Below are 27,891 nucleotides of genomic sequence, written 5' to 3'. Positions count from 1 at the left end.
TGAATTGAGGAAGAGTTGGATTGAGGAGAGTCAAAATTCAGATTCCTATTGAAGTTGTTTATTAAACTATGTCATTATTGATTGGATTGCATATAATGTATATTTTAAAAAATTATTTAATCTACTAACATATCTAATGAATGACTGAGATTAGAACTCCTTGACTAATCCAAAACTTCTAAGTTTAAGTTTGGTTAAAAATTCCTAATATTATTCAATGGATTGCATGCATGGTATATATTAAAAAAATTATTTAACACACTAGCAAATCTAATGGATGGGCTAAGATTAGAACTCCTTAACTAATCATTAACAAAAATCCTTATTGGAGAAGTTCTCTGGCGCAAGAGGTTTTGCACCATTAAGAACTTTATGTTAAGAATTGGTTAATGACTTATAATTTAGTTATTGAATTGCATGTACGGTATATTATTTTTAAAAAAATTAATTAACCCTCTAACATATCTAATAACTTTATGTTAAGGATTGATCTGCGACTTCTACTCTTATCTTATTTAACCTACTACCATATCTAGTAGATAACTGAGATTAGAACTCTTTAACCGATCCTTAACTAAAATCTTTAAATACATTATGTGGATGCTCTTGTAATTACATTTAATATTGTCTTGTATTAGCTGGACCAGACCAGATTCGAATTAAAATTCGGTTGGTCCATTGAGAGGTGCCCCTCTAGCCCACTCCAAGAGTGACAAGTGGGACAACCCAAAAACGTAAAGTATGCACTTGCCGCCAAAAGCCCATTTCAATGCTCTTCTGGTATTTCTCCAACGATTTTGACTGCTGATAAGTCTCCTCCTGACACTCCAAGAAAAAAGAAAACAAAGAAACCCCAAAATGAATAATATGAATCCAAGCAAAAGAGCAGCAAATAGAGCAGCGACTTGCAGCAAAGACAGAGAGCGATTAGGAGAAAAATGGCAGCAACCCAGAGGTCCTTGTCCCTGCACCAACTTCCAGCAACTCCCACCGGCTATAGCCATGGAGATTCTCTCAATGCTCTCCATGAAAACCCTCCTCAACTGCAGGTGCGTTTGCAAAGAGTGGCTTTCTCTAATTTCTGACCCTCAATTTACTCATCCCCACCTATCAAGATCAAGAATTGGCATCTTGATCAAGAAGTATCCCCATAATCTGAAATCATGGAAACCTGAGTTGACCCATGTAGAGGAATGTGCTGAATCTGATTCGTGGGTAGACACAATGAACTTTACCGACAATGTACCCATTTCCGAATTCGGTTTGGTAAACTCATGCAATGGTTTAGTTTGTTTGTCTGGACCTCATAAATATGACCCATGTTATGTTTGCAATCCAATTTTGGGTGAATTCATCATCATTCCACCTACCCAGAAAGGTAGGGGCTGGTGCAGTTTTGTTGGGTTTGGTTTTAGCGTCAGGACGAATGAGTACAAGGTGTTGCAAACGAGCTTATCTGACAATTTCTGCAAGGCTGAGGCTGAGATATACACCATTGGTACAGGGCTTTGGAGAAGCATTGGAAATGCTCCTATGGACTTCCCTGAGTTACCATTCAATTCTTATCTGCGAGGAGCTCTTCATTGGGTTTCCTATGGTGGTAATATGTCTATGCTTATAAACACTTTCAATTATGGAACAGAGCAATTCCAACGACTACCCTCACCTTGCTGCTTTGGACAAAGAAAGAAGCAATCTTCAGAGTCTTTTAAGTTGGGAGTGTTAGGAGGTTGCCTCCTTTTATCTGTGTTTGACGATGAATCTAGCAAAATTGGCATGTGGGTTATGAAGGATTATGGTGTCCAAGAGTCTTGGACTAAATTTCTTGTCATCGTCGAAAACTTGGTTCGAAGGACACCTTTCTTGAGTTTGCATGAACCTATCATGTTTTTGAGTAATGGGGAAATCCTGATGGTGCACAACAATTGGGATGTTGTTTGTTATAATAAAGAAAAAAAGAGTTTCAGGGAAATCAGACTTACTGGGACTCGGTCATCATTCTCATTCAATGCAATTGCTTACAGTCCATCCTTTGTTTCACTCTACGATGTTTCAAGAGGAGAGGAGGTGAAGAGGTACTAAAATTCTACTTCAAAGATATACATGCACAAACATATATTTCTCTGCTACAACTTCTATCTTTCTTTTTATTTCTGGAAGTGGATATTTTGTAGGCAATATTGTTATAAGGATCCTGCATATGTGTAAGCTCACAAGATCTAACAAGTTCAATTCAATGCCTATTACTTACCAATACAAGGCTCTAGTTATTCAGAAAATTTGCTTGTCACTTGCTAAGACTACGATCATTATGATAGATTTTTTAGTTTGTCCAAACATTTGTTTAACTGTGCAATGATGTTTAACCCTTTGAGCAGGGGGGTGAGGCATTGGTTACTGATTATGGAAACTCATTTGGCATGTGTACCGTATGATATGCAGGGTAAGAGCCGGGAATAAATCTGACAAGCTGCGTGCTGTGGGGAGTTCTGATTGTGTTGGTTCTGGGATGCCACCCTACAAGAACACAAAACTTAACTGAGGTTATGGCCAGCCTGTTTTCTTGTGACCATCTTCTGTTTTCTTGAATACCAAATGGTTGTTGCTGTCTCCTTTTTGCTGAACAATTTCAGGTGGATTTCACTTTGAGGATAGGGAATGAATGTGCTATATGTGGTAGGGACTTGGGTTATGTTTTCAAACGTAAGGGGTTCTGAATGTGTCGATAATGTTACGAAACACAAGTTCATGCTGAGAATTCTTGAATTGCTTTTTAGTTTCAAGGTTGTTCTAATCCCCAAAGCAACTATCAGCAAAGGTAGAAAATGGCTTCTTTTTGTTACTTCGCCATCAGACAGTAACTCTGCTTCTATACAACATAATGCTAGTAAGATTTGTTTTGTGACCTTTTTATGAATGTCTAAAGTGCCTAGTTACAATCTCTTTTTTGGGTCCTTTGATATTATCCTTATGGTTACAGGAAATTGTTGAAGGCTAATTTCTTTTTTGGATTTAGTCAAATTATAAATAGAACATAAAATAAAAACCAGAGAGCAGATGGTGGCAATCGTTTTAAGCTCATCTTTCATATGATCGCAGTTTACTATGTCATTCTTCCTCCTCTCGTTGCATGTCTTAAAGGCCTCAAAGAACCTGAATTTGAAAACAGTGATTAAAATCACACAAGAAAGGAAGAGGAACCAAAGAAGATATTGTGAGAAAACAAAATGCATGCACATTTGACAAGATTTCGTGTTCCAGCCGAACCCAGATGGGAAAAGACCTGAGGCCATCTCCAGCTGTAGGGCTAAATATAGTTCAGGGCTAAAAATTTAGCCCCCCCAAAAATTAATTGTTTAAAGAATAGTGCAGAGCTAAATTTTCCATCTCCAGCCATGCATGGCTATATTTTAGGGTCCTTCATATTTTATTATTTTGAGAAAAATTATGGTACAACACTTGTACATTCCACAACCATATATTGTTTAATTTAATTAAACAACTATTTATAAAAAAAAAAATTAATTAAAAAAAGCCAACAAAGGCAATTTAAAAATAAATAAAAAATTTGGAAGGGTTTCAAGGGTTTGACCTTCAACGGCCATGGCACAGAATTTTTTATAATTTTTTAAAACAATACGAAACATTTAAAAATGTGAAGACAAAAAAAAAAAAAAGGATGGGTTTCGATGTTTGAGCTCCAATGTTCATGAACAAGACTTTTTTTATAATTGTTTTTAAACAACACTTGAAAAGATTTGAAAAGTTGACCACATTTATTATTATTTATAAATAAAAAAATAAAAAAAAGGGAGTGGGTAGATCTGACCTCCAACGTCATTGTCAACAATTTTTTATACTTTTTTCTTAAACAATACGAAACATTCAAAAGGCTTTTAAAAATCTATATATATCAATGTTGATTGTTGAAAAACACATGGATGGGCCCCACCACAAATTTGGCCTAGGCCAAAGCTGGGCTACATTTGGCCCATTTGGCCCATTTGGCCCGGTTGGAGGGCTCCGGGCTAAATGGCCAAATGTGGCCCTCCAAATTTTTCACCAAAATTTTGTTTAGCTCATGACTAGATATGGATTTTGCATTATTTTAGGGTTATATTTGGGATATAGCCCATGACTAAAGATGGCCTAAGATCACGTGCAACTTTTGTTTTGGGCACTTCACTTGGGCAATCTTTCTAGAGGGAAGGGATTCTTTTAAAAGCACTCTAAAGCAATGTTATTTGATTGTCTTATTCAATATTATTGCTCCCATAATATTGTTATCGGATTGTCTAATTCAATAATGCTCAAAGCAATCTACTTAAAATCATCATTAAGTTTAGACTTAATTAGTCTAGTGTAACTCGAATGATGTCTCAATCCCACTATGTCGTCCAAAAGTTACTTTGACTCAACTTGTTTCATAAATTTGTTAATGGGGTTTAGCCGAGTGAAAAATGGCCTTAATTTGAAGATCGGTAATTTCATGTTTGGATCTCTATAACATTTGGTGTGTGAGAGAAAATTGAAATTGCTGTGGAAATCATTATTTTTGACATAAAGTAGTTGGTGGGGCAATTTCAGCATTGCGTTTTCCTGTATACCCATCGTCATTGTAACAATGCAGCGCATAAAATTGCGGCCTTTGTGTCTGTATTTGGCGGAATTCATACTTGGAGTGATTTATGACCTGAGTGGATTTTTGATATTTTTGCTTGTGATGTAAACCTTACTATTCGTCTTTAATAATATTATCTCATTGTTTGGAAAAAAAAAAAAAAAAAACTCATTTTCCTTCCTAACTTTCGCAACCCAAAAAAAAAAAAAAAAACCTTGTTCCCAAAATTCACTTTTCGCATCTTACTGTTAAACTCGTTCATGTGGCATGCCAAGTAGGAGCCACATGTACAAAATTAATAAAAATTTGTTATTTTAACAAATTTACTTTAATTATAAAAATAATATTTTCGAATGAATTAAGGCAAAAGTTTCCCGCCAAAACCTCTTCCATTAGCAACTGCGGTTCCATCCTTCCTATAAAAGCAGCAAGAAACACAAACGCTTTTTTGAGCTCGCCGGTATTCCTTCCACCGGAAATTTAAACCCCATCCCAGTCCCCGTCTATAGGCTGAGGAGAAACTATGGAAACCCGCAAAATGAAACAGAGGAAGATGGTAGCAAATCTAGATCCCTCCAAATTCCAACAGCTTTCCTCTGGCTATGGTCATGGAAATTCTCTCAAGGCTGTCCATAAAAACCCTCTTCAACTGCAGGCGCGTTTGCAAAGATTGGCTTTATATTATTTCTGACCCTCAATTTGCTCATCTCCAAGCCTCAAGGTTACCTCTTGGCATCTTGATCAAGAGCCATTCCTTCGTAAAAAATTCAAGGAAAATAAAATTCACCCAGATAGTAGAATTTTCTGGTTCTGATATGAGGCTCAAGAAAATGAGGTTTGCATTTGCTCCCAAAACCAGCCTACCCATTTTAGAATTTCGTATGGTAAACTCTTGTAATGGTTTACTTTGTCTGTCTGGAGAAAGTAGAGATGACCCTTTGTATGTGTGCAATCCAATTTTGGGTGAGTTCATCACCATCCCACCTAATTACAAGGGCAGGTGCAGGGCCCCTCTTGATGGATTTGGTTTTAGCGTCGAGACGAATCAGTACAAGGTGTTGCAATCCTTTTATCCGATGGTCGACCCAGAGTGTCGCTCAATCGACTACCTTGAGGTTGAGATATACTGTATACACCATAGGAACGGGAGTTTGGAGAAGCATTGGAAATGCTCCTAGTGACTTACTTAAGTTTCCCTTCAGTGCCCTTTTCCATGAAGCTCTTCATTGGGTCTCCCTTGCTGTTGAAAGTGCTGAATGCATACATTCTTTCAGCTTTGAAACCGAGCAATTTCGATCACTACCCTTGACTAGCAACTATGGAAGAGTAAAGAGAGAATTTCATGATCTTTTAAAGTTGGGAGTTTTAGGAGGTTGTCTTGTTTTATGTGTGTTTGGTGGTTGTGCTTCCAGGGAACTTGACATGTGGGTTATGAAAGATTACGGTGTCCAAGAATCTTGGAACAAGATTCTTGTTATTGAAGACTTGTACATGAAAGATGTGTCCTGTCACTACACTGAACCAGTTATGATTTTGATTGATGGGCAAATCCTCATGGCGTTCAACGGTCGGGATGTGGTTTTTGATAATCAAGAGGTAAAGAGTCTCGGGAAATCTCAAATTACTCCGACTGGGTCAGCGTTTGATGCAACTTCTTACAGTGCATGCTTTGTTCCACTCTCCAAAGTTTTTAAAGAAGAGGAGGTGAAAAGGTATCAAAATTATACTTCAAAGATATACATGCAGAATATATGGTTGCACTTCTATGTTATTAGTTTAGCTTTTCCTTTTATTTGTGTAAGTTGTTGTTCTGTATTGCATTCATGCAGAAATATTTTCCATCCTGAGTTCTGCTTACCTCCCTTAATATTGCATAAGAAAGCATGGAAAATAATGGTGTACAATCTCAACTTCTCATCAGGTTTGAGGATGTGGTGGTGTTGTGTGTCATAGAGCCTAAACTTAAGCCCGAATTTTGTAAAATATGTAGGCTTGTTCAGTTTTTTATGGTTGCGTTACGGTTGGCTTTCTTTCTCACCAAAATCAAGTGGTATCAGACTTTCTTTGGTTAAATATGAGTTCAGCTTGTAAGTACAGAGTGTGTCTTGCTGCAATGCTTAGCGTTATAGAGCCTTCTTGTTTCGTTTATTGAATTATCTCCTTCATGCTATATTGATACTCAAAACACATCTTGAAGAATTTTGAGGAAGCAGAGCATTACAGAGCCGTTTTGTTTCGTTTAGGTTAGCATGTCATCATCGAACCGTGTTAAAGCTCCTTCATATGAACTTACACAAGACCTAACAAGTTCAACGCCTACTATTTACTGCTACAAGGTATATAGTTATTCAGGAAATTTTCTCGTCAGTGGCTAACACTATGATCAATGGCCTATGGACTTAGGAGTGACCCCCTCAGAGCTGTCACTCTGATAGATTTTGAGTTTGTTTAAGCATGTCATTAACTATGAATTGGTACAATACCTGGATGTTTGAAGTTGAACCTCTGGGGAGGGTACTGAGACACTGGTTAACTATGTCAACTGATTTTTGGCATGATTACTGTTTGAGATGAAGGGTTCGAGGCAGTAACATTCAAGATGGTAAGAAATCTGACAAGCTGCTTGCTGAAGGGAGTTATCGTTATGAAGTAAGTTTTCGTAGCTCATATATCCATCTATCTTCTTAAATCTGGCTCATGGTTATTGTTACCATCTCCTTTGCTCAACAAGATTTCTCCTTTTCAGCTTAAATTGATTCCGACAATTGAGACTGCATGCACTATGTGCGGTGAGCAGTTGGGTTATGTTTCAGAGGCTTAGGGTTCCCAATGTGTCAACAATGTTTCGACACAAGTTCCTGCTAGGAGTTCTTCAATTACTCGTGTGAAAAGGTTGTCGGAATGCCAAAGCAACTCAGCTTCTGTTCCTCATGATCAGCAAACACAGAAACCTAATCTTTTTGTTGTTTAGCCATCAGACAGTAACTCTGCTTCTATAGAACAAAATGCAGATGATGACTTGTTTGTTTCGTCAAAACAAAATGCCAAGGTCGACCTGCTTTGGAAGAGGATCTAGCGCCAGAATTCCACAAGTCTACCACAGTTCATATATCTATTTATTTCTTTGTGCCCATCTTTTGGCTATCATATCATTTTCTGTTTCCTGAATCAAGCTGATGGTTACCGTTACCATCTCCTTTTGCTCAACGATATTTTTCTTCTTCTTTTTTCGGCCGGATTATCTTTCAGATGAAAGGGATTCTCATTATTGACGTTTCAACTTAGGTTCCTCCTGAGAATTCTGCATTACTTCTGTGTAAAGGCTGTCTAATTCCAAAGCATCTCTGCTTCTGTTTCTCAGCAAAAACAGAGAAAGGCTTCTTTATAACTCTGCTTTATTCTAGAACAAAATGCAGTTGATGACTTGTGGAGAGAAGAGAAACATAACTTGTGGGTTTTGGTTACAAGAAATTGTATGCAAAACAACCAAGAAATGGTCACCATTTCATTTAAAGATTCAGTCAAATAATCCCAAAAATCATACATATTAGTTCATAAAAAATAAAAAAAATTCATACATATTAGAAATCCTAATTGAAGCTCATCTTTGCTATGATCTCACTTTCCCCTGCCATTATTCCTCCTCTCATTGCATGCCTTCAAGGCCTGGACTTCTGATGAAATGTTGTTCACAGAAAAAAATAAATAAATAAATAAATAGGTAACACCAAAATACAAGCCTACAGGAACACCAAATGAAAAAAGAGCAAAACCCAGGAAAAGGAAAACTGAAAGAGAAAAAAGAGTGAGAACAAAAATGCATACCCACTTGACAAGATTTCCAATTCCTGTCAGTCTTAACAAGGCAATCCTGCAAACCACAGATCAGATGGGGTTTTTCATGATTTTCAGGGTTTAGGGTTTTGGAATTTAAAATTCAATAGAAAATTGGGAAATATTACCTGTAAGGATAGGTAGATAACAGAGCAATCTTTGAGTTGTTTTACATTCTCATCATCATCTTCTACTTCTGTGTGAAGAGGAGGTGGTGGCTGCTGTGACTGGTCGCTGCCTTCTGGGTTCGGTTGGGTTAGGGGTTGGTTCATTTTTGGCTTCTACCAAACCAAGCCCTAAATTACCCACCAAATATTAATACCACTGATTTTATGAAAAATTACAATTTATTATTAAATAGTTTTTTTTATTTTTTTTTATTTTTATACAATAAAAAATGATTTTATGAAAAATTACTAAATATTTGGTAAATGAAAAAGACTGAACCTTTTTGGAAGGTTAGGTGCTTGCTTCACTTTGTATGTGGCATCACTTCATCCCCCCACATTAGCCTAATAGCCACCAAGAGTATAGGGTTCTAGACCTAGCTTTCCTAACTTCCCAACCAAAGAAACCATATGGTCCATATCTCACCTTCTTTTATTTATTTCTATTGTTTTTCTTTCCAAATTTGCATATGCCAATTTGGCAATTACATTTTATAGACCCCTCATTGAAGTTATGGGCTTTACCAAAATATATAAATCTTGAATTTCCCTAACATTGAAACCGTCCAAGGCAACATAACAACATTCTTTTGGAAACCAGAAATAATAATAATAATAATAATAATTCGAGGAGAAAATGTGAGATATTTTGTTTTACCATAAAGAAAAGGTAAATGATGAGATATTTTATAATTATTTCGAATCAATGGAAAGTATGTGTTAAAAGAAGAAATATGAAATAGAATGTTGAAAAGAAATTAATCATTACATCAATTTTAAGTAAGTGGGGTGTAGTTTGGTTGAATTTTTCTACCTTTACTTATGTGGGTAGAAGTTCGAAACCCCCCAACACTCATTGAATATTTGTGTAAACCTCCCTCCTCAAATCACTTGTACTAAAAAAAAAAAAGAATTAGTTTTAAAATGACGAGAAAAACTGTAGAGCATGTTGCAAGCGTAACTCATCTATACACATGTCATATATTGTATATGCGATGGGAATACATTACATATATGATGTGTATCCTTGCAAAAAAACTTACATGTAACGGGAGATAACACTATTTTGCTATTCTCGATCAATAATGTAATGACACATGAAAAAGTTATCCTAAATGTCATTGCATTATTGGTTAAGAATAACAAAAAGTGTTATCCCTATTATATGAGAGTTTCTCTCGTATCCTTGACATGCACATATTGCACATGTAATGAACGAATGCAAGTAGTAAACAAACTGAAAAGAAAAAAAAAACCCATACTTTGGCACTTTGCATACATTGTGTTATGTACCTAGTGCATATAATCCGAATTATGATATGTCATTTCTTCGATAAGATGGTAACATGATAATTCGTTTCATTGTAGATTTAAGTAATTAATTCTAAGTAAATTTAGGTTTTAGCCACAAAAAAACTTTCACTTTTAGAAAAAGTCAAAGCTTTTTCAAAATAGACAGAAAAACTTCTCAACTTTCAAATAAAAGACATACAAATGTAAATGATGCCTTAGGATTTTCTCAAAAATCACCATATACAAAAAGAAGAATATTTTTACCCAAAATATATATATATATATATATTGTACACAAACTCATGGATTATCAAACTTAATATTTCAAAAAATATAGTAAAATTCGTGATATTAATTGTAACATTTTCTTTCTTTTGGCCCAAGAAATTGTTTATGTTGAATCATTAGTGTAGACAATTTTATTATTGTTGAAATTGATATTTATTATGAAATAACTCATGTATATGAGTAGGTGGGTAATCTTTATTAACCATGGTTAGTATAGAAAAGGCAAATTCAATTAACCTTGGTTACTTGGTCTGGTTATCAGGAAAAATAAAAATAAAAACAAAAAGAATTAAAATTACACCCAAAGCTTTTGAGAGAGACAGACGTTCAATTCTCTATTTCTCTTTAGACTAATAATTAAGAAAATAAGAAAATAAAACAACTATAAATTCTCTTTCTGATTCTCTGATGTTCTGAGACTGGTCGTACCTTTGATTGCTCGAACAATAGCTGGAATCGGGTGCGTCTCGATCGTCTATTCTCTGATTATGAACCTCAAATTTTTATATTTGTATTGGGGATCTTTAATTACATGAACACCCACTTACCAGATTCTTGAATTTTTTTCTTTGATTCTTGTTTTGATCTAATGGGTTGGTTTTGATTTTAGATTTCTATCGAGTTTCACATTGCTAGCTCATAATTATCATGTGTAATCAAGTGGGTATGTTTCAAACGGATTGATTGTTCAGTTTTTGCTTCTGGGTAGTCTTTTCTATATCTTTGATTGATGTGTTTTGATTGATTTTGGTTCCAAAATGTTGGCAACCTTTAATTCAGATACTGAGATTTATATGTGTTGGTCCAGTCCTTGTTGAACGCAATATGCTTTTAGTAATCTGGTTTTAATTGGTTTATTTTGATTGACCAGTAGATGATCTTGTGAGCTGGATTCTTGATTGCAGTTATCAATGTTGATATTTGTAATTTGTTGTTTGATTGCAGTTTTGGTAGAAATTATCAATTGGTATTTTGGTATGGCATTAGGAACTGATAGATGATACTTGATGCATATTGATATGTATATATTGAAATAGATTGTTTTATGCAGCTGAAATGGCATCAATGGTCGCCAAGGGCACTAGTAGTTGTAGCACCCAAGTATCTCCCTCAATAACTGTTCAAGAAAAGGGAAGTAGGAATAAGAGGAAATTCCGGGCTGATCCGCCTTTAGGTGACCCGAATAAGATAATTCCTTTACCTCAAACTGAATGCACAAGTTATGAATTTTCAGCTGAAAAGTTTGAAATCACGCAAGGTCATGGACAAATCGGCGTCTGTGACCTGTGTACTGTTAATAAAGACCATTCTGATGGGTTGAAACTTGACCTCGGATTGTCTAGTACTGTAGGTTCATCTGAGGTTGGGCCAAGCCGGCCCAGAGAGGAATTAGAGGCAGATGAGTTCCAAGATGCCGATTGGAGTGACCTCACAGAAACCCAACTCGAAGAACTTGTTCTAAGCAATTTGGACACAATTTTCAAGAGTGCAATAAAAAAGATTGTTGCCTGTGGTTATGCAGAAGAAGTTGCTACAAAGGCTGTTTTGCGGTCTGGCCTTTGTTATGGGTGTAAAGACACTGTGTCTAATATAGTGGATAATACTTTAAATTTTCTTAGAAGTGGCCAAGAAATTGATCCTTCGAGGGAGCACTGTTTTGAAGATCTACAGCAGCTGGAGAAGTACATATTGGCAGAACTAGTCTGCGTTCTTCGAGAGGTGAGGCCTTTCTTCAGTATGGGTGATGCAATGTGGTGCTTGTTGATTTGTGACATGAATGTCTCTCATGCTTGTGCAATGGATGGTGATCCCTTGAATAGTTTCATGAGTGATGGCGCTTCAAACGGAAGTTCCTCCACGCCGAATCAACCCCAGTCAAAAATAGAAGCCAAAAGTGTTGAACTGAATCTTCTGAGCCCTTCTAAGCCAGTTCCTTTAATTCCTGGTTCTCATAGTTCACAGTACGAGACACCTGCCATTGCAGGAGGGGTTCCCAACATAGCTAAACCAAAAAATTCCCTTGTTCAAAGTGGATCATTCTCTGAGAAAGAGATCACAAATTCCACATCGCATAACGGGGATAAATCTTTTGGTGTTTCTGGAACATCTCAATCTTCTGCAGTAGAGGAAAAACTTTTAGGTAGTAGAAAGGTCCATTCTGTTAGTGCCAAGAGAGAATACATGCTTCGGCAGAAGCCACTTCATTTGGAGAAAAATTACCGGACTTATGGATGTAAGGGATCTTCAAGAGCAGGGAAGCTGAGTGGTTTGGGTGGTTTAATCTTGGATAAGAAACTGAAGTCTGTGTCAGACTCTACCGCTGTCAATTTAAAGAACGCTTCCTTGAAGATAAGCAAGGCTATGGGAGTTGATGTGCCTCAAGAAAATGGAAACCACAACCTTTCTTCCAATGCTGGACCTTCTTCACCTAGAGCATTTAACCTGGATGCTGACAATACTGCTTCTGTTTTACCACAGAACAATGTCCCATCCATATTACCTGCTGTCAATACTTCAAATCCACTACCTGCTGTCAGTACTTCAACAGCATTACCTGCTGTCAATACTACAACAGCATTACCTGCTGTCAATACTTCAACGCCATTACCTGTAGCCAATACTCCACCTGCATTATCAGTTGCTGATACTGAGCTTTCTCTCTCTCTGCCTACAAAAAACAACTCCAGTTCAGTGTCCCTTAGCTGTAAGTCTGATGCAACTAATTCTATTTTTTCTGGAATACCATATGATAAGTCCTCGGGGCAGTGGGTCCCTCGGGACAAGAAAGATGAAATGATTTTGAAGTTGGTTCCAAGGGTGCGAGACCTACAAAATCAGCTCCAAGAGTGGACAGAGTGGGCCAATCAGAAGGTTATGCAGGCTGCTCGTAGGTTGAGTAAGGACAAGGCTGAACTTAAGTCATTGAGGCAAGAAAAAGAAGAAGTTGAACGGCTAAAGAAAGAGAAGCAAACTCTAGAGGAAAACACCATGAAGAAGCTTTCTGAGATGGAAAATGCTTTGTGCAAGGCTAGTGGCCAGGTTGAACGAGCAAATTCTGCCGTCCGGAGGCTTGAGGTGGAGAATGCTGCTTTGAGGCAGGAGATGGAGGCTGCTAAAGTACGTGCTGCAGAGTCAGCTGCAAGCTGCCAGGAGGTATCAAAGAGGGAGAAGAAGACACTGATGAAGATTCAGTCATGGGAGAAGCAGAAAGTGTTGCTCAATGAAGAACTTGTGATTGAAAAACGCAAGTTCAAACAGCTGCTACAGGAAGTAGAGCAAGCCAAAGATCTCCAGGAACAATTGGAGGTGTGTTTTAAATACTTTATTTCCAAGTTCTCCAAATTGACAATTAATGCATTGGGATATATAAATTAAATTATAGAGGGGGATGTTAAAAACATAAATCAGGTGGTTGCATAGGATTTTGCAAATGAGTCTAAAATTGTCTGCTATCATATATCCCTTTGACCCAGACTACTGTGCCATTTTCATGTCTTATGTGTATAACATGCTATTTCTTTGGGATGGCACATTTTGCAGTCGTTTCAAATTAAATGGTACTGCATGTGATGTAATGAAGACGATTCAGTCGTGTTGTACTTTTGCTATTTAGATCAAGCTATTTATACTCAGTTTGCTTTCTCCTTTTGGAGCTTATCGTTATCATATATTCATACACACTGGGCACATGTGCAAACGAACAATTTTGTACCTTAAAATTTTCAGTCACACATGGATGGGTTGATGGTATGAACTTTGAGAAAGAGCATGTCAATAGCGTTGTTGTACAACTCATTCTGATAAAATCTTGAAAATGTTCTGTTGTTCGTTTTACACTATTTTCCTTCCTACTTTCTTTAATAGGTTTTAGTTCTGAGCTTCTTCTCACTAAAAGGGAAAGTATGTCGCAGGCTAGATGGCAGCAGGAGGAGACATCAAAAGACGAACTACTTGAGCAGGCCAGTTCAGTAAGAAAAGAAAGAGAACAAATTGAGGCTTCAACAAAATCCAAGGAGGATATGATCAAACTGAAAGCAGAGAACAACCTGCAGAAGTACAAAGATGATATTCAGAAGCTCGAAAAAGAAATCTCCCAATTGAGACTCAAGAGTGATTCTTCAAAGATTGCTGCGCTTCGGAGGGGCATTGATGGAAGCTATGCCAGCAAAGTAACAGACATCGAAAATGGCATAGATCAAAAGGGGTCCCGGACGCCTTATATCTCAGAAGTAGTGAAGGATTTTCATGACTACTCTGAGACAGGAGGGGTGAAACGGGAACGGGAGTGTGTGATGTGCCTTTCAGAGGAGATGTCTGTGGTGTTCCTCCCATGTGCGCACCAAGTGGTTTGCAGAACATGCAACGAGCTCCATGAGAAACAGGGTATGAAGGATTGCCCTTCTTGTAGGAGCCCCATACAGTGGCGGATTTCTGTACGTTATGCTCGTTCTTAGTAAAGTTCCTAGAATCGAGTGGAGTGTTCTGAATAAAGATTGTGGGATGCCTATGAACTGAATAAATGCATTTGGATCACTCCCTCTGGGAGTTTTGACAGTTAAGTTGCCTTGTATTCTGAGGTTTGATCCTCTGGGTGGTTTGACAATTTACACATCATTTTCTCAACAATGTACTAGTTTGAAATCTACAGGGCTATATGCTGATAGCTCTAAATTTTGTTCTCACATATTCGATTAAATTATTTGAAGAATCTTGTACCAAACCCAAAAAAAAAACAAGAAGTTAGCAACTGAAGTTATACATATACATATTTGAAAAGATAAATTCTTGTTCATAGCTCCTGTTTTCAACCTGAACGCAATACTGATTATATGTGAGTTGGAAATGAATCGATAGTGAACAAAAACACAACACGATTATAAATGAGTCGGAAATGAATTATGAATCGGTAGTGCGACAACACAAACATAATACCTTCATATACATCTTCCCCTTTTGTTTTTATACCTCAAAGAGTGTTACATTTTAAAGAATGCCTCTTTTCCTCCTTTTTTTATTTTTAATTTTGATAATTTGAAGGAGAATTTGATTGGGAGGGGAGTGCATATATATGTGGATAAGAAAAGAGAGAGCAGGATTCCATGGTGATGATTGTCCACCAGCGAGCCACGTGGCACGAGCTCTTTGGACTCATATTTTATTCTGGTGAAGGAGTGACGGGCCCCAGTGTAATGTGCCGCCCTTTTTTGAGTAAGAAATTATATTATAACAGCTTGGACGCAGGAGTTTGCCAAGTCATCATCAGCCCTCAGCAAGACAGCATCAACCATAATAACAGACTTTTCCCTCCTTTTTTTCAGCCCTTTATCTGCTGACTTGAAATACCCAAAATAACCTCCAATCATCTTTCTCTTAAAAGATACGGTTATTGAAGTTCTCAGAAAAAAAAAAGAAAAAAAAAAGAAGAAAAGAAAAAAAGAAGATATGGTTATTAAAATGTGTGCCATATTTTCATATTACTTTTCTAGATAATATTAACCCTTACTATTTTATTTTATTTTATTTTTCCAGGGATTAATCCTTTTTTATTTGCCACTATTATTATTCTTCTTAAAGGTGCCACCAATTATTATAAAACAAATTAATGATGAGAAAAAAATTAATGATCATCAACAAAAAGAGCTCTTCAGAATGCAGAATAATTCAAATACTCATCCTATGTAAATAAACAAGTGATTAACGTTAGGGTGATGATTTTCCCACTTTCATTTGATCACTTACACTCTATTTTGTTTTTTTAATAATTTTTACTATGACAAAATAGGAGTGTACGTGGACAATAAAGGAGTGGAAAATCAGTTCCCTAACATTAAACATACTAATTACAATGGCTAGCCAATCGTTATGTGACATGTCATCAACATATGCCACTTGTCAGCCGTTGTTTCTTGCCATTTTGTAAATTATGAATCAAAGTGAAGGGGTTCAAAGTTCAGTTAGAAGCAAGACTTAGCGCTATATAACTGTAATTTGGTCCACTCATGTCACTACTCATCACAGCATTACAGACAAAACAGAGAAGGCACCGACCGCCATTTTTGGTTTGCGGAAGAAGCTCATCAGGGCCTGAAGACCCAGCTAATACCTCCATCTTCTGATCAAAAAAAGCACCTCAGTCTTCTGCAGGTATGAAATATGCACACCACATATTTGATCACCATCTCAACAAGTTTGCAATCAAATGATCTTGAATTCTGTTTTGCTCCTTGTTGGTTATGGTTTCTTCCTATCAAATATACCTTCTACATATAACCATCTCTCTCTCTCTCTCTCTCTCTCTCTCTCTCTCTTTCTTATAATCAATTTAGCATATAATTTGTATTAAGATTCCAGTATCATATATTGCTTGGAAGTTTGTTTTACTGATCAGTTAAACATGATTGCATAATTTGTATGCATGTTGCAAGTGACAGGGCTGAGGACTGTACATTGTAACACTTGGGTTTTTGAAGCAAGGGGTATAGGAAATGTCATCCACAGTGAAAGGCATCATAAGGACTGCACCAGAGGTTTATAGGCAGAGGTTGTTCAAGGGGAAATATGTGGATCAATTTGATCTTGCTAGACATGAAAACCCTTCCTTCCATGGCCTCAACTGGCCTGGTCGAGTTGGCCACGCACGCCATAGCCGACAGAGTATGCATATAGTAAATGGGATCACAAACCCAAACCCCAACAAGTATGAGCCAGGGCACAACAAAGCAAAAGCCATTCTATCCCCAGTTGCAGATTCAACTACACCCACAACCAAAAAGGTACTCATATTGTGCTCTCTAGTTTTGACATGGTATTATAATGATATGTAATCTGTTACATAGCAGGTTCCCTGAAAGCCTTTTTCTCTTGTGTTTATACAGAGAGTATTTACTTTTGGAAAAGGAAAGAGTGAAGGCAACAAGGGCATGAAGTCATTGGTAAGCTTTACTTTACTTTCCATATGAAAAAGAAACCATGAGATCTGATTCAAGTTAAGGGCATGTATTAGTTGGACACCAAATTAATTGACCAGTAAGAGAAATGGAAATGCTACCATTTTTTATAGGGCCCAGTTTTTGAATGAGGAGTTTTACTTTTTATCTCAGTGGAGCATAAGTTTGTCGTTTTAATGGAATCGTTCAATTTGAACCTATCCGTTAATTTCCATGTTCAAGTAAGTCTCATAGTCCAAATGTTAATAGAATTTAATGATCAACCTGGGCTGCAAGTTTTAAACTTAATCATACAATCTGATAGCTGTGTTCATTATGCCTGTGCATTGTAGTTGGGAGGGAAAGGTGCAAACCTGGCAGAAATGGCTAGCATTGGGCTATCCGTCCCTCCTGGACTTACTATATCAACAGAAGCATGCCAAGAGTATCAGGAGAATGGCAAGGAGTTACCAAAAGGTTTGTGGGAGGAGATATTAGAAGGCTTGGATAGTGTGCAGAAGGACATGGGTGCTATTCTTGGGGACCCTTCCAAGCCTCTCCTCCTTTCTGTTCGCTCTGGTGCTGCGGTAAGAGTTCTTTCAATTCCAATTTTTTCTTGGCTTGTTTAACTTTTAAATCTTCATAAACATTAGAAACTCACCAGCAAGGAATTACAGCTTATCTTGATGCCACCATTAGTTAGGCTCTCCCAGAAAGTATATGACATTTTACATATGGAGAAGCACTTATTCTAAATAATGTCACACTCAACCTCAGTCTGTTCAACAAGAACTAATTTATTTCATGAACCAACTGATTTTCACACTGTATACGTAGATTTCCATGCCTGGCATGATGGACACTGTCCTCAACCTTGGACTCAATGATGAGGTGGTTGCTGGTTTGGCTGCAAAAAGTGGAGAGCGCTTTGCTTATGACTCGTACCGACGTTTTCTAGATATGTTTGGCGATGTTGTAAGTGGTTTTATTGATAATGCATTTCATAGTTTTTGATGTATGTTAATTGACCTTCGGTGCTTATCAACCATCTGCTCATTCTCTCTGTTTTAAGCACTAAAAAATGTCTGAAGCTAGCCGTCAAACTAGCAGCATTTGATCAACATAATATGTGTCCAAACTTGTATTTTTCTCAATATGGCATGATAAAGACACTTTTTCTTCTCTGAATTCAAGATGCAATCTGAATTTATTGGGAGTCATTCGTTTTCCATTTGAAGGTTATGGGCATCCCACACTCATCATTTGAGGAGAAGTTGGAGAAATTAAAAACTATAAAAGGAGTTGAACTTGATACAGAGCTAACAACCTCTGATCTTAAAGAGCTGGTAGAACAGTACAAAAATGTCTATCTGGAAACTAAGGGTGAAAAATTCCCTTCAGGTACCAATTAAAACACCAACAACTTCTTCATATGTTCCACCTCTTTCCTAGTACAGTTCTGTATGTTAACATGTCCTTTTGCCATGTATATCTGCAGATCCAAAACAACAGCTACTTTTGGCTGTTAAAGCAGTTTTTGATTCTTGGGACAGCCCAAGGGCCAACAAGTACCGGAGCATCAATCAGATAACCGGTTTAAAGGGAACTGCAGTTAACATTCAATGCATGGTTTTTGGGAACATGGGAAACACTTCAGGGACAGGTGTTCTATTCACTAGGAATCCCAGCACTGGTGAAAGGAAGCTTTATGGCGAGTTTCTAATCAATGCTCAGGTTTTTTATGCCACTATTAAGCTTTATCTCTATCTTGCTTTTGACCAAACTTCTCTTTCTAAGCCGATAGTAGTATTTGGTTATGGTTTTATGAGAGTAGCTCAAGAATGGCTTTGAATAGGGAGAAGATGTAGTTGCCGGTATTAGGACACCAGAAGACTTGGATACTATGAAAAGTTGTATGCCAGAAGCTTACAAGGAGCTTGTGGAGAACTGTGAAATTCTGGAAAAACATTACAAAGATATGATGGTAAAAGTTATCATTTCCATATATGATTTTCCAATCAGTATTACATACACATATTTTAATTTATGGGAACATATTGTTCTTGGTTCAATTTTGTATCCTTAAAACCTGGAACACAGGACATCGAGTTCACAGTCCAAGAAAATAGGTTGTGGATGTTACAATGCCGCGCTGGAAAGCGTACTGGTAAAGGTGCGGTTAAGATAGCTGTAGACATGACTAATGAAGGGCTTGTGGATCAGCACGCTGCAATCAAGATGGTGGAACCACAGCACCTTGACCAACTTCTTCACCCACAGGTATTTATTCTCATTTCTAACAAAGAGGAGGGGGAGGGGGAGGGGGAGGTGGGGTGGGGGCAGAGAGAAAAGTGAATGTTATATTGTTTAGTAATAATGAATATATCTGCCTATAGGTTCACAACATATCATTGGCAAATTTGTAGTTTGGTATAATATGCCCTTTGACATGCATATGCATTTGTTAATGTATCCACATTCATAGTTTATGACTTCCTTATGTATAATTTTTTCTTGTCAGTTTGAGGATCCAACAGCTTACAAAGACAAAGTGATTGCCACTGGCTTGCCTGCATCTCCAGGAGCAGCAGTAGGGACAGTCGTGTTTAGTGCTGATGATGCTGAAACATGGCATTCACAAGGAAAGAGTGTCATCTTGGTAAACTAATATTTAAGTTCATCTCTCTCTTACAACTCTTTTTCTTCCCTAGATGATAATTTGGTTCAAGCCACACAGAAAGTTTATACCAACTCTTCTTGATAAATCCATAGTGATGGCTTAAATGAACAGATACAATAATACATCAAGGGATGTGGAATTGATCTTGATATGTTATTCAAATATTGGAGTCATTTTTGGGTTTCATGATTGAGAACTGTTATAACTATAGGTAAGGACAGAAACCAGTCCAGAAGATGTTGGAGGTATGCATGCAGCTGCTGGGATCTTGACAGCTAGAGGTGGCATGACATCTCATGCAGCTGTTGTGGCCCGGGGATGGGGTAAATGTTGTGTTTCTGGCTGCTCTGACATCAGAGTCAATGACACTGAGAAGGTGGTTTTAATAGTTTTCCTTTTGTAAACAACATCTGTTGCAGTAAAGTTTAAAGAGAAAATGGCATAAATGGTGGTTGTTCATTGATGATACAGGTGGCTGTGATCGGGAACACGGTCATTAACGAAGGAGAATGGCTTTCACTCAATGGATCCACAGGTGAAGTCATATTGGGAAAACAGCCACTTTCTCCTCCGGCTTTAAGTGGTGATTTGGAAACCTTTATGTCTTGGGCTGATAAAGTCAGGCGCCTCAAGGTGCCATATTTTCTTGCTATATATTTTTCATTTGGACCAGTACCAATTGGGTTCATCTCAAAATATTTGTTGTAATTCTGTAACAGGTTATGGCAAACGCTGACACGCCTGAAGATGCACTCACAGCAAGAAATAATGGTGCCCAAGGGATTGGACTATGCAGGACAGAGCACATGGTAACCATTGCTCCTATCAAAATAAGTTTTAGTTGCTACAAATGTTTTGCTGAATGTGTGATGTTCTATGGCTTGTTGCAAGTCTTATCAATGTTGTAGTTTTGCTTGCTTGCTTGCAATGCTATGTGATGTTAACAATGATGTCTGGTTATGGAGCTCTTTTGGTTTTCTCTCTCTTTTTTTTTTGGTGTGTTTCAGTTCTTTGCTTCAGATGACAGAATTAAGGCGGTAAGAAGAATGATCATGGCGGCTACAACTGAACAGAGGAAGGCAGCATTGAACCTCTTACTACCATATCAAAGATCTGACTTTGAAGGAATTTTTCGTGCAATGGATGGTATTTTTCAAAATGCCTTAGAATCTCAGTACATTGGATTGTTAAGCTCTAAGTCTATATGTTTAAGATTTTGTCTATCTTTTGCTATAAATTTGTAGCTGTAACTTAGCTATTAGATAAATTTATGAAATTCCAGGTCTTCCAGTAACAATCCGCCTGTTAGATCCTCCACTTCATGAATTTCTTCCAGAAGGTGACTTAGACCAGATTGTCGGCGAACTAACTGCAGAGACTGGTATGACTGAGGATGAAGTTTTCTCAAGAATTGAGAAATTATCAGAAGTAAACCCCATGCTTGGTTTCCGAGGCTGCAGGTTTGATGGCTCTTCAATTTCCATATGAGCTCTCTATCTGAAGATACGCAAATTTTTGTTCTCAGAAAGTTTTGTAACTGATTAACTTCAGTCACCTGGTTCAGTAGCTTCAGACACAGGCATCATTTCTTGTCTATTCAGCATTTGATGTTTGATTTCATTCGTTAAACAAGCTTTCCCCTGCATAAATTTAACAACTTGATGAATGTACATAATAATGAACATAGTTGCCTAACACTTTGAATCGATTGGCCATAGTAAAAGTTTGATATCTCACTGTGACATGTAGAAAGATCATCTATTTTTTTGTTGATTAAAAGGGTTCTTTTGGTGTGTCAACAGGCTAGGGATATCGTACCCAGAACTCACTGAAATGCAGGCTCGTGCCATCTTTCAGGCTGCAGTCTCAATGAGCAACCAGGGTGTCAAAATTTTCCCTGAGATAATGGTTCCCCTTGTTGGAACACCTCAGGCATGATCCTGCATTCTTATTCCTCCCTTTCTCCTTTCATAAGCATGCAAAGTTCCATCTTCATGAAAACATTGACATTTTTGCATGTCAATGTAATGCAGGAACTACGGCATCAAGTGAGCCTAATTCGAAGTGTTGCAAACAAAGTGTTCTCTGAGATGGGTACTACCTTGAGCTATAAAGTTGGCACTATGATTGAGATCCCTAGAGCTGCTCTAGTTGCAGATGAAGTAGGCTAAGTTGATATGTTTCTTTCTTGTTGTCCTTTAAAACTTATACTTAACAGTGTAAAAGGAAGAACATATTGTTCATAATCTGCTGATCAACATCATAGATTGCGAAGGAAGCTGAGTTCTTCTCCTTCGGGACCAACGATCTCACACAAATGACCTTTGGATACAGCAGAGATGATGTGGGAAAGTTTCTACCCATTTACCTGTCCAAAGGCCTTCTTCAAAATGATCCATTTGAGGTAAGTCATATTTCCTGCGAGTCGATACAGGCTTCATTGCAGACACTTTCCTCGATAGTACCAGAGTAAATAATCTTGTAAGGGAAGGAAAAATAATTCAAACTGATTTCTTGACACTAACAGTCCAAATGCACTGCTTTCAGGTACTTGATCAAAGAGGTGTAGGGCAGCTCATCAAGATGGCCACCGAAAAGGGTCGTGCTGCAAGGCCTAGCTTGAAGGTAACAGGCAATGCATAGCTATTAAGCATTTTATCACAAATTGCAGTGTCAACTTAACAGGGATAATGGCCATATATTAACAAGATTTTTGTTATTCCATTCTTCTTCTGATATTTTTGGATGGTGATTACAAACAAACAGGTTGGAATATGTGGAGAGCATGGTGGGGAACCTTCTTCTGTTGCATTTTTCGCAGAGGCGGGACTAGACTATGTTTCGTGTTCTCCATTCAGGTTTGCATTTCTTTCATTTGTCTTCTGTAAGTTGAGTTCCTTAGACTAATTTTATGGCTAGATCAAATTCCTTATTCCAAGTTCTTTTTGCAGGGTACCTATTGCTAGGCTAGCAGCAGCTCAAGTTGCTGTCTGAGAAAGATTGCATGGTTGGTGACTGTGCGATTGTAAATAAATGCAGTTTCCTTGTAATTCATACAAAGCCATGATCATTATAGAAACCAAAACAGGGAACAAATAAAGTAGGCAAATGTGAATAATTCTTAAGCTTCAATATTTGGCATAAGTTGTTTGTTATATTGAACAACTTGTGACTTGGTACAATTGCACAAGTTGCATTCCTCTTCTTGCATTGATCATATATATACATAATTACTATAAGCAATAGTTACTATATAGTGTCTTTAGGAGCTCCACATTGCACTCTCACACACTCTGCCCATAGAAGAAAGACGGGTAACACAGGACGTAATCTAAACAATTCAATTTTCTTAACTCTGATGGATATAAAGGACTTGTAGCTCAATTAGTTAACAGCGGCTAATCATGTATATGAGGTACTGTGTTCGAATCCCTCCTCCCCAATATCTCTTGTATAAGGAAGAAAAACTCATGGATACTTCCCCTCCCCTTGAGGGTTTGTTTCTTTGGATCTATTTCTTTATTGAAACATCAAAGAGAGCAAGTAAAGTTGTCACTAAAGCTAATACATGAGTGCAATGCCACTTCTCTCTATTACGAGAAGAACATTCTACATTATAACCAAAATTATAATTTTCCATTTCAAAAGAGAAAAGTAAACAAAATGACCTCTTTCTTAGCACCTTTTGCTCAAAAAACAAAAGGTAATAAAATGGAACCCTTTTCTTCAAAACGAGGTCGTTTTGGGTTGGTTTCGACGTTTTGTTATGGTAGGACTTGGCGGCGACTGAGAGAGTCTGAAGAACTGAAATCAGGGAAAGAGGGAAATGGCGGTAGAGAGCTATGTGGTGGTGCACAACATAGCCAAGAGGCACAACGTCGGTACACTCGCCCGAAGCGCCACCGCCTTCGGCGTCTCTGAGCTCATCTTGGTCGGCCGCAGAGAGTTCAACGCCTTCGGCAGCCATGGCTCCACCTCGCACCTTCGCTTTCGCCACTTCCACTCCCTCCAAGACGCTCGTCTCTTTCTCAAGGTCCTCTCTTTCTCTTTGATTTCGTCTTCCTTTCCCTTTTTCTGGCTATGGGGCTTACTCTCTTTTCGTTTCTGTATGTGGGTTAGGAGAGAGATTGTGATATTTGCGGCGTTGAGATCACTGATGATGCTCTGCCTGTCAATCACCACCCTTTTACCAAGAGCACCGCTTTTCTTCTTGGCAATGAGGTAATCTTCGTTTTTCACAATTGCCCATATGGGTTCTTTGCTATGTAATTATTGATTCAATGAGAATTTATTTGACAGTCAAGTAATTTACTTTTCAATAATGGATTCTTGGGTATTTGATTGGTGGGCTTGTTTGATATGTGTTGGTAGTTTGTGAGAGGGATTTTCTACTGGAATTTGACAATCTGATGTTTTGTTTTTCAGTTTTGAGTTGAAGTTAAACTTCAGTTTGCAATCATTAGGCGTTTGCAAATAAGCCCCATTGGGTGATACATTTATATTTTTCTGCTTGTTATTTGTAGGGAACAGGCCTTTCTGCCAAAGAATTGGAGATATGTGACTTCTTTGTGTATATTCCACAGTATGGAGGTGGTACCGCTTCCTTGAATGTCACGGTGGCAGCTTCTATTGTGTTGCATCAGTTTGGAGGTAACTATAAAAAATGAGCTCATGCCTTTTGTGTTTCTTCGCTTCTTTTACTGCCATGTGGTTTATGTTCTTTTATGTGATGGTTCACTGTATAAGCAAAAAAGATTAACAACATTTGGATGTATGACTTATTTTGGTTATTGTCTTGCCAGCCATTTAGTTGGTGTGTAAATTTTATCATCCTAAGTTTCATTTTTTATGTTCAATCATGAGACATCATTTATCCTTCTTCTAGAATCCATCTTAGGCTGTTTGTGTGCCCTTCCTTCTTCTCCCCCCGGTCCTCATGATCATGAATTTTCTCCATCACCCAATATAAATTCTTGGAGTCTTATCGGGTCACTTCACCTGGTGAGGGGAAAAGTGGAGTTAACAGGCCTTTAGTTTGAAGTCTTAACTAAGCAGAAAATTAGAACAAGTATCAGTCAATAAGATGACTTAACTTTCCTGAATGACCAAAATTGTTTTTACTTTAACAAGACAACGAATAGAAAGTGATTTAGTATTGAACAAGGCAACGATTCCTTTATTTCCAAATTGATTATTTCACTCTTGAATAGAAAATGATTTTAAGTTCCTGATAACCAACACCCTACCGAAAATAGAGAATCTTTTCTTTTGAACTATCCCCACCACATGTCAGTGTAATTTTGCAAAACTTTAATTATCCTTCTTGTGCACGACTTATGAAATTCCCCACCCATGGTTGTCTTTCAGTCTGGGCTGGCTTCCCTGAGAGAACTCGTGATGGGAACAAGTTTATTGTGGCAGAGAAACCTGTAAAACAGACAAGACGAAGTTTTTGTGCAGAAACAGCAGATTCCGTAATTGAAGAGCGAAAATGTAGAAAAGAACATGCTTCTAATGGTTTCTTTGATGAGAATGGAAATGAGAATTCATCTTCTAACCTTCTAGATGGATTGTTTGCTGATGTAAGATTATAATACCTTTGGCATCATTTACGCTGAAAATGGTATGGATTGCTAGTATACACTCCTCAACTGTTGCAAACAAAACAAAAGGAACAGTTTCTGACTTTATGTATGATCTGCAATATGCAGAAGACTCATTTTCTTGTAGAATGTATTGTTAGTGGCAAGGATTTTGTTCAAAGTATTATAATTTGAAGGAATGTGTTTAGAGTTACTGTTAGACTTTGTTGCAATTTGTATGATGACCACAGACGTAAACTAAACTATTAGAAGTCTGCTTTGGTTTGTGCTTGATGCAAAATGTAAGGGTATGTATGGCATGGATTTTATTTTCCACATGTAGACCTTGTTTTATTTTATTTTATTCAATATTGAATGGACTTTTATTACTTTCCATGGAGATGAAAATCTGCACCAATAAGAAACGTGTGGGGCTGTGAGCCTTTGAGCCTCGAACTAATTGGGGAGGTGTGAAAACCTATGGACCTTTGCAGCTATGTATTCTAAGTTTTTGTTGTTAATTTCAACGTCCAATATTTATCCAATCGCATAAAACATTGTGTGCCTTTCCTATTTAAGTACTTGAGAATTGAGATCAATTTATAATTCATAAATGGAAATTTTAGCAAACGGTAGAAACTTGTTACATACATTCCAACGGGATCGATCCCGAAGAAATTAATCAAACTTAGGCAAACTACTATACAAACAATGAAAAGTATAAACTTGCGTGAGCAAACACTAGTACTTGTTTAGGACTTGTTAAACAAGAAGCATAGATACTTCAATTCCTTCAGGATTTCTCTGAGTCTTGTGAAGAATCAGAACTTGAGGAGGGGTATCCAATTCCATGGCGATTATTAGGGAACACAACGAAAACAGTACTGGCAATTGCACCGATGACAGTAGGCAACACCTGCAGTAAAACCTTCTCAGTGGACTCAAACCCTGGATAGAAGCACCGGACACTGTTGGTGTCCAAAAGTGATACAACTGCAAACACAATCAAGGAAAAGAAGGCATGCACAAAGTCCCCAAGCCTAAGTTTATAAGCAGACAAGTCCACAGAGTTGGAATTTGTTGAGGGCCAAAGACCCTTAGCTGTTACAAGCGCATAGTGGGTTTGTCCATCACTGCCGGTGTAACTATCAGTGAAGGAAGCAAAACAGCAAGAGAAACCAGAAATGCCGATGAGAATGGCGCTTAGGTATTTGTTGACGGTGGAGCAGTGGCCATTGTTGGTGAAGACAGGATTGAGGAATTGGAACAAGAAGACGGTGCCCGTGGGGAGGAGCTTGATAAGATTGCCTGCTCCTGTTAATGTTTTGTCTTTGACAGTTTTGTTTTTGGTGGTTGTCTTGCAGGAAGAGATTGAAAAAAACCCCATTTGGGAATTGATGTGTTCTTGAGGGAGTTTGGAAGTGTTCTTTGTGTTGTGTTGTGCTTCTTGTAGAAAAAATATGTCGTGTATTTATATAGAGAAAGTGAGGGAATTGGTTTGTTTTTGTGATGGAAGAGAGCACTTGCTTTCACGTTAATTGAAAAATCGTGTTGTCGTGTTGAGTTGGAAAGGTGGCTTTTACTTTTAGAAAAGGGCGGGCTTCGTTTCTAATCCAAGCTTAGAGGAACATATTGTTGAATTTGCTGGTACTCCCAAGACCAAGACAAATATAAATATAAAAAATAGACCAACAAGAAGATAAATATGTATATTATAACACGTGTACAATATGTACTATATGACCGTACTATCGTAATATTTTATAATTTCTCATGTAAAATAATTATTCCGAAATCAGATGATTAATGCATATAATTAGCATGCATAACATGTCAAAATTATATTGAGAAATTATTAAGTGATATACAAAGACCTGTTTCAGTCGTACAAATCGTATTCTAACAAAAGACAATCTCTACTTCTTAACGAACCCCTCATAATATGAGAGATTTGATTCATCATCTATTGACTGGCCTCTAATCATGATCCAGATACAAAGGGTTTAATAAACAATCAATATTTGAATTGAATATGCATATGGGTTATTGACGATTATTAAGCGTGTCAAACTCAAAGATATAATAAACCAATATAATATTAAGCACACGAATGCAAGTTGCCATTAGGTCAGATTAGTCCACTAATCAACTGTAGAAATGAAGACTAATGCAAAAACTCTAGTAGGGTTAACAGAATTACATACATAATGAGTTATGTCACGAACTAACATTTATTCACGCTCGCATGAGCGATTGTAATACATCAATCAGCGTGTATACGCAATGAGAAAATCATGGATAGGGTTGCTGCCTAGGGCAACATACTCACAAGAGGTGTGACCCATGCATTTGACGTCACTCAAGATCACCCCTTACGAGTTTCTTACCTCCTACAGTAACCCTACCCAAGACCTTCTTGTCGATAGAACAATTGTGGGATATCTACATAAATTTACTGTTGACAATCGCCTACCCACGCTCGAACGACTTTCCTTAACAT

The 27,891-nt window shown here is 37.5% G+C and overlaps 7 protein-coding genes across 11 annotated transcripts; 5 read left to right on the top strand and 2 right to left on the bottom strand.

Annotated features, from left to right (window-relative positions):
• On the top strand, positions 735-2,941 carry LOC18793546 (F-box protein At3g07870). Its single transcript, XM_007224395.2, has 2 exons — positions 735-2,075; positions 2,443-2,941. Exons 1-2 carry the CDS (start codon positions 859-861, stop codon positions 2,540-2,542), a joined length of 1,317 nt encoding a protein of 438 aa, XP_007224457.2. The 5' UTR covers positions 735-858; the 3' UTR covers positions 2,543-2,941.
• On the top strand, positions 5,639-7,442 carry LOC18792830 (F-box protein At3g07870). Its single transcript, XM_020570281.1, has 3 exons — positions 5,639-6,333; positions 7,198-7,270; positions 7,368-7,442. The coding sequence occupies exons 1-3, from the start codon at positions 5,639-5,641 to the stop codon at positions 7,440-7,442; spliced, it is 843 nt and encodes a 280-aa protein (XP_020425870.1).
• Positions 8,046-8,951, bottom strand: LOC18791730. Its single transcript, XM_007226421.2, has 3 exons — positions 8,584-8,951; positions 8,447-8,492; positions 8,046-8,295 (listed from the first exon to the last, which is right to left on the bottom strand). The coding sequence occupies exons 1-3, from the start codon at positions 8,725-8,727 to the stop codon at positions 8,240-8,242; spliced, it is 246 nt and encodes an 81-aa protein (XP_007226483.1). The 5' UTR covers positions 8,728-8,951; the 3' UTR covers positions 8,046-8,239.
• LOC18791752 (putative E3 ubiquitin-protein ligase RF298) lies at positions 10,501-14,923 on the top strand. 2 transcript variants are annotated; one of them, XM_020568064.1, is made up of 3 exons: positions 10,501-10,663; positions 11,255-13,509; positions 14,068-14,905. In XM_020568064.1, exons 2-3 carry the CDS (start codon positions 11,260-11,262, stop codon positions 14,173-14,175), a joined length of 2,358 nt encoding a protein of 785 aa, XP_020423653.1. In that variant the 5' UTR covers positions 10,501-10,663; positions 11,255-11,259; the 3' UTR covers positions 14,176-14,905. The 2 variants fall into 2 exon arrangements, with proteins under 2 accessions (XP_020423653.1, XP_007225337.1); XM_007225275.2 differs by having other exon boundaries at positions 10,506-10,663; positions 14,115-14,923.
• LOC18792472 (pyruvate, phosphate dikinase, chloroplastic) lies at positions 16,195-23,045 on the top strand. 4 transcript variants are annotated; one of them, XM_007225297.2, is made up of 21 exons: positions 16,197-16,347; positions 16,635-16,976; positions 17,079-17,135; positions 17,483-17,716; positions 17,967-18,104; positions 18,368-18,530; positions 18,628-18,863; positions 18,985-19,113; positions 19,230-19,409; positions 19,651-19,788; positions 20,021-20,185; positions 20,281-20,442; positions 20,529-20,618; positions 20,817-20,955; positions 21,092-21,269; positions 21,612-21,741; positions 21,843-21,971; positions 22,076-22,213; positions 22,357-22,434; positions 22,576-22,667; positions 22,761-23,045. In XM_007225297.2, exons 2-21 carry the CDS (start codon positions 16,689-16,691, stop codon positions 22,801-22,803), a joined length of 2,907 nt encoding a protein of 968 aa, XP_007225359.1. In that variant the 5' UTR covers positions 16,197-16,347; positions 16,635-16,688; the 3' UTR covers positions 22,804-23,045. The 4 variants fall into 4 exon arrangements, with proteins under 4 accessions (XP_020425015.1, XP_007225359.1, XP_020425006.1 ...); XM_020569417.1 differs by having other exon boundaries at positions 16,629-16,976; XM_020569421.1 differs by lacking the exons at positions 16,197-16,347; positions 16,635-16,976; positions 17,079-17,135 and adding an exon at positions 17,223-17,371.
• Positions 23,506-25,780, top strand: LOC18788191 (putative TrmH family tRNA/rRNA methyltransferase). Its single transcript, XM_007226062.2, has 4 exons — positions 23,506-23,842; positions 23,929-24,030; positions 24,333-24,459; positions 25,177-25,780. Exons 1-4 carry the CDS (start codon positions 23,636-23,638, stop codon positions 25,401-25,403), a joined length of 663 nt encoding a protein of 220 aa, XP_007226124.1. The 5' UTR covers positions 23,506-23,635; the 3' UTR covers positions 25,404-25,780.
• On the bottom strand, positions 25,971-26,851 carry LOC18792457. The gene has a single exon (XM_007221597.2). The coding sequence runs from the start codon at positions 26,776-26,778 to the stop codon at positions 26,185-26,187; it is 594 nt and encodes a 197-aa protein (XP_007221659.1). The 5' UTR covers positions 26,779-26,851; the 3' UTR covers positions 25,971-26,184.

The sequence above is a fragment of the Prunus persica genome, chromosome G1 (assembly GCF_000346465.2).
Source record: "Prunus persica cultivar Lovell chromosome G1, Prunus_persica_NCBIv2, whole genome shotgun sequence".
In the NCBI taxonomy this organism is placed as follows: Eukaryota; Viridiplantae; Streptophyta; class Magnoliopsida; order Rosales; family Rosaceae; genus Prunus; species Prunus persica.
This window is presented reverse-complemented; position numbering and strand designations above follow the sequence as displayed.